Below are 4,388 nucleotides of genomic sequence, written 5' to 3'. Positions count from 1 at the left end.
CATTGAAAAGCCGGTACACCCAAAACGAGTCACTGTTTGGTGCGGATTTTGGTCCAGAGGCATAATTGGGCCATTTTTCTTTGAAAATGAGCAAGGAGTGGCCGTTACAGTCAATGGCGATCGTTATCGGGCCATGTTGAACGGATTTTTGTTCACAAAAATTGAAGAGGAGGATATTGGCAACATTTGGTTTCAACAGGACGGCGCTACGTGCCACACAGCCGAAGCTAGTTAGTTTTTTTTTTATAGCATTTTCAAAAAAAAAAAGTTATTTGGCGGACCCTTTATATTAAAAAAACTAATTTGACCAACTTGCGAAAAAAGTTCACCGTCACTGACTTAATGTAAACGGTATAGGTGGTAAAAGGTATCGAAATATTTGCATCAGAACATACATTATTTTATAAATGATACGACGCAGCCGTAGACTTTAAACTGGCATCATTGTACCTACAGACTGTCAATTTGACAGTTTACGTGTTGTCATTTCACCATGAATCGACTGAGTGACCTGGAATGACCATTATGCGCGTCGTAGGTTCGGTGGCCCAAAACAATATTCAGCTTGATCCTCTTTTTCAACGTAAAATTTTGTTCACTGATCAGGCATATTTTAGGTTAAATGGCTATGTCAATAAACAGAATTGCCGAATTTGGAGTGGAGAAAACCCAGAAGCCTTTGTCGAGGTGCCCTTACATCAAATGAAAATCCCTGTTTGGTGTGCTTTATGGGCAGGTGGAATCATTAGTCCATATTTTTTCAAAGACGATGCCGGCTTCAATGTGACGGTCCGATGGAGAGCGCTACAAAACCATGATTACTAACTTCTTCGTACATCAGTTGAATGGCATTGATGTGACAGAGCTGTGGTTTCAACAAGATGGCGCAACATGCCACACGGCGAGTGCGGGAAATTTGAATTTGTATACCTCTAAAAAACACTATTATGTACATTTATTCACGAACAGAACCGCGCATTAAATTTCTTTCGGAGCAATTGATTTATTTTAGTTAGGTAATAAATTTCTAGCATTCTTATGTAAACAAATATTTTTAAAAGAATTTCTGTTAAATGCCAAAAATGAAAATGTATTTTAATGAGCATAAAGGGCGGAATTGTATTTACTTTTATGAAGATATCTTTTTAGTTTTATTCTTCTTAGTTTTAACAGATTTTTTAAATTTGTGCGATCATAAATTTCTAACGGGTTTTTATTTATATTGTTTTATTGGATTCAATTTTAAGCTGGATATATTTTTTGTCGAGGCGAATTACACACCAATCTCAAAATAATCTTAAAAAATAGTTTTATTTTGACATAAGCGTTCCTTGAGACCTCTTAAGTGTAAAAAAAACTGTAAACTATGTTTAGTAAGCTGTGCAGACGTCTCAAGACGTATTTAAAGTGCCATGGTGACTAATGTATAAAATTCTAAATTTCTATTTATATATATATATATATATATATATATATATATATATATATATATATATATATATATATATATATATATATATATATATATATATATATATATATATATATATATATATATATATATATATATATATATATATATATATATATATATATATATATATATATATATATATATATATATATATATATATATATATATATATATATATATATATATATATATATATATATATATATATATATATATATATATATATATATATATATATATATATATATATATATATATATATATATATATATATATATATATATATATATATATATATATATATATATATATATATATATATATATATATATATATATATATATATATATATATATATTTATATATATATATATATATATAAATTTCTTTTTTTCTATATCTTAAGCAATGTACAAATATTGACAAAACAACCTCAATAATGCATATCAATGACGTAAACATTTTTAATTAGCATCAGATGACGAGAGGACCTTATTGGCTGATGAAAGTTAACTCCGTCTATCAATCGACTGTTATCTGCATATTTTACTTTTAAAATTATTATTGGGCATCGAACCTGCGAAGCCAGCTTGCAGTCAAACGTCTACACAACTACGCCAATGCGTCTTTCATTTTAGTCTTTCGTTTTTATTTTTTTTTCATAAAACCCACATTTATGGAGTTTTCATAAAAATATCTTTGATGTATTTCGTGATTTCTGCTATGGTTATTTTGCTTAGTTGAAAAAAAACAATATTTAGATCAAGTTTACAAGTGTTTGATTATAAGTAAATATTGTATAAATTAAAAATTTCAAGCGTCTATAAAATATGACGACTTTTCAAAGGAAAACATACGAATATGTATAGTTTAAACATCACGTATTCGGATATAAAAAAATCTGTTGCGTTCCTTTGAATAAACAAAGAATTTAACGGATCGGAATTCGAAGATGACGATTATTTACGAAAAGATATCCGGTTACCTAACTGTATTTAGTCTAGCATTAGCTGAATACAAAAAAATCAAGTCTTTTAGATGAATTCGATATTTTAAAAATAACGGAGGGATACACAAAAGTGCATGTGCACTTTTGAAATTAGGTTGTACATTTTTGAAAATGAAACAAAGTGACGCAGGACGCCACGCGCTAGTTCCGAACTGTTGTCCGCCAGGCGGCAGCACCCTGCGGTCATTCGGCACCGCCATTGGCAGGCTGCTCGCTATCTGCTTCCCAACGGTCGGTCTCGCCGCGGGATTGGTCGCTTTGGTGGACTGCTGCCATGTTTGATATCCGTTGTTAGTTCATTTGGCGCCTTTCGTTAGTGTTGTAGTGTGGTTGTTGTGAAATAAGCTCCGATATGGTGAGTTTTGTGTCGAGCTTATTCGGTGTATATTACGAGTTCTATATGTTAACTATCGTCATCGCGATACTGAATGTCTGTTTAGTCACCTCGCGAAGTTTCGGCGCGCTATCTAAAAATTTTACTGGTTTTTTCGATGTTTTTAGGCTGGTGGAAAAGCTGGCAAGGATTCCGGTAAAGCGAAGGCGAAAGCGGTATCTCGATCCGCGAGAGCCGGCCTCCAGGTAATCATTAACGCCTTTAATAAAATATTTCTTTAATTTTAAACCTCCTTTCTCTACCCGATTCGAAAGGATTTTATAAATTAAATTTCACCGGTGACTTCTTTTGTACGGCGCTGCATTCAATATTGACAGGCGTGCGGATCCTTCAGCTCGTATATTTCGATTACAGTTCCCCGTGGGAAGGATCCATCGGCACCTGAAGAACAGGACGACGAGTCATGGTCGAGTCGGCGCCACGGCGGCCGTGTACTCGGCCGCTATCCTGGAATATCTCACAGCCGAGGTAGGCGTACTGACTTGATACTTAGCGCAAGATGGCGGCCGCCGCTCTCGATAGCATCGGCCCGGCGGCCCGCGGAATCGATTCGCGTAAATGTAAATAGTGTAGATGTGAGATTTGCGCGTCTTCCCGCCAAAATGACGGAACGCCGCCGGGTCGCGGCATTCCGGGAGCGTTGTGCCGGGACGGACGGCCAGAAGCCCGCTCGCCGTTTTGGCGGGAACGTTGTTATTGTCGTGTCGTTTGACGTGCGTATTGTCACAGGTGCTCGAGTTGGCGGGGAATGCGTCCAAGGATCTGAAGGTGAAGCGCATCACTCCGCGACACTTGCAGCTCGCCATCCGAGGAGACGAAGAGCTGGACAGCCTCATCAAGGCGACCATCGCGGGCGGCGGTGTCATCCCGCACATCCACAAGTCGCTGATCGGCAAGAAAGGCGGTCCGGGACAACCCGTGTAACGCTGTGACAGGCTGCAGCGCTTCCACTTACACTTTCCACCGCCCGGAGGGAGATAGACTCTAAGACTAGTGTTAAATCCTCTTTAACTACAAACTCGTTTTACATATTACATTTACCGAGCTAGTTTGTTATTTTTATCATTAAATAAATTAAGATTTGCATTAGGCTGCCATTTATTTTATGTAAGTATTATGCCAGTGTGCGTGAAGTTACTTTCTCGTGTGGGAAAGTTTTATCTTTGTACAATTTGCCTTACGTTGTGTGGTTGACAACAAGACGCAACAAGAAGCGTCTAAAGTGTATTTTCATTAAATTTGTTGGTAAATTTAAGACATTCATTTCACAAAATAAATATTCTAAACGACGTTTGTGTTTTTTTATAACTGCGTATAAGATGCTCGTTTATAGCGATGCGAGCAGTGTACGCAAGTGCATATTGGTATTGTCATATCGCCATGTGTTAGCAACCTATTCTAATGTATCGGCTACTCCCAAGTATAATTAAGGCAAAGATTACTCTAAATTTTGGAACTTAGTTTTTTTTGTTTGACCATTAAATAAGATATTAGTGACTGAAATGTAAATA

At 36.0% G+C, this 4,388-nt stretch overlaps 1 protein-coding gene across 1 annotated transcript; it reads left to right on the top strand.

Moving 5' to 3' along the window:
* The first annotated feature begins 2,776 nt into the window (after nt 1-2,776).
* On the top strand, nt 2,777-4,166 carry LOC148299507 (histone H2A.V). Its single transcript, XM_088275985.1, has 4 exons — nt 2,777-2,838; nt 2,985-3,062; nt 3,232-3,345; nt 3,607-4,166. The coding sequence occupies exons 1-4, from the start codon at nt 2,836-2,838 to the stop codon at nt 3,799-3,801; spliced, it is 390 nt and encodes a 129-aa protein (XP_088132111.1). The 5' UTR covers nt 2,777-2,835; the 3' UTR covers nt 3,802-4,166.
* The last annotated feature ends 222 nt before the right edge of the window (nt 4,167-4,388 follow it).

The sequence above is a fragment of the Brachycentrus maculatus genome, unplaced genomic scaffold, assembly GCF_059751285.1.
Source record: "Brachycentrus maculatus isolate JH-2025_06_01 unplaced genomic scaffold, ASM5975128v1 h1tg001119l, whole genome shotgun sequence".
Taxonomy (NCBI): Eukaryota; Metazoa; Arthropoda; class Insecta; order Trichoptera; family Brachycentridae; genus Brachycentrus; species Brachycentrus maculatus.
Note: the sequence above shows the minus strand (reverse complement) of the source record. Positions and strands in the feature narration are given on the sequence as shown.

Bases quoted from the DNA above. Each gene is read 5' to 3' on its own strand.
- LOC148299507 (XM_088275985.1), top strand. The intron at 3,063-3,231 runs GTAATCATTAAC...TTTCGATTACAG, and splicing joins CCGCGAGAGCCGGCCTCCAG to TTCCCCGTGGGAAGGATCCA. The intron at 3,346-3,606 runs GTAGGCGTACTG...GTATTGTCACAG, and splicing joins TGGAATATCTCACAGCCGAG to GTGCTCGAGTTGGCGGGGAA.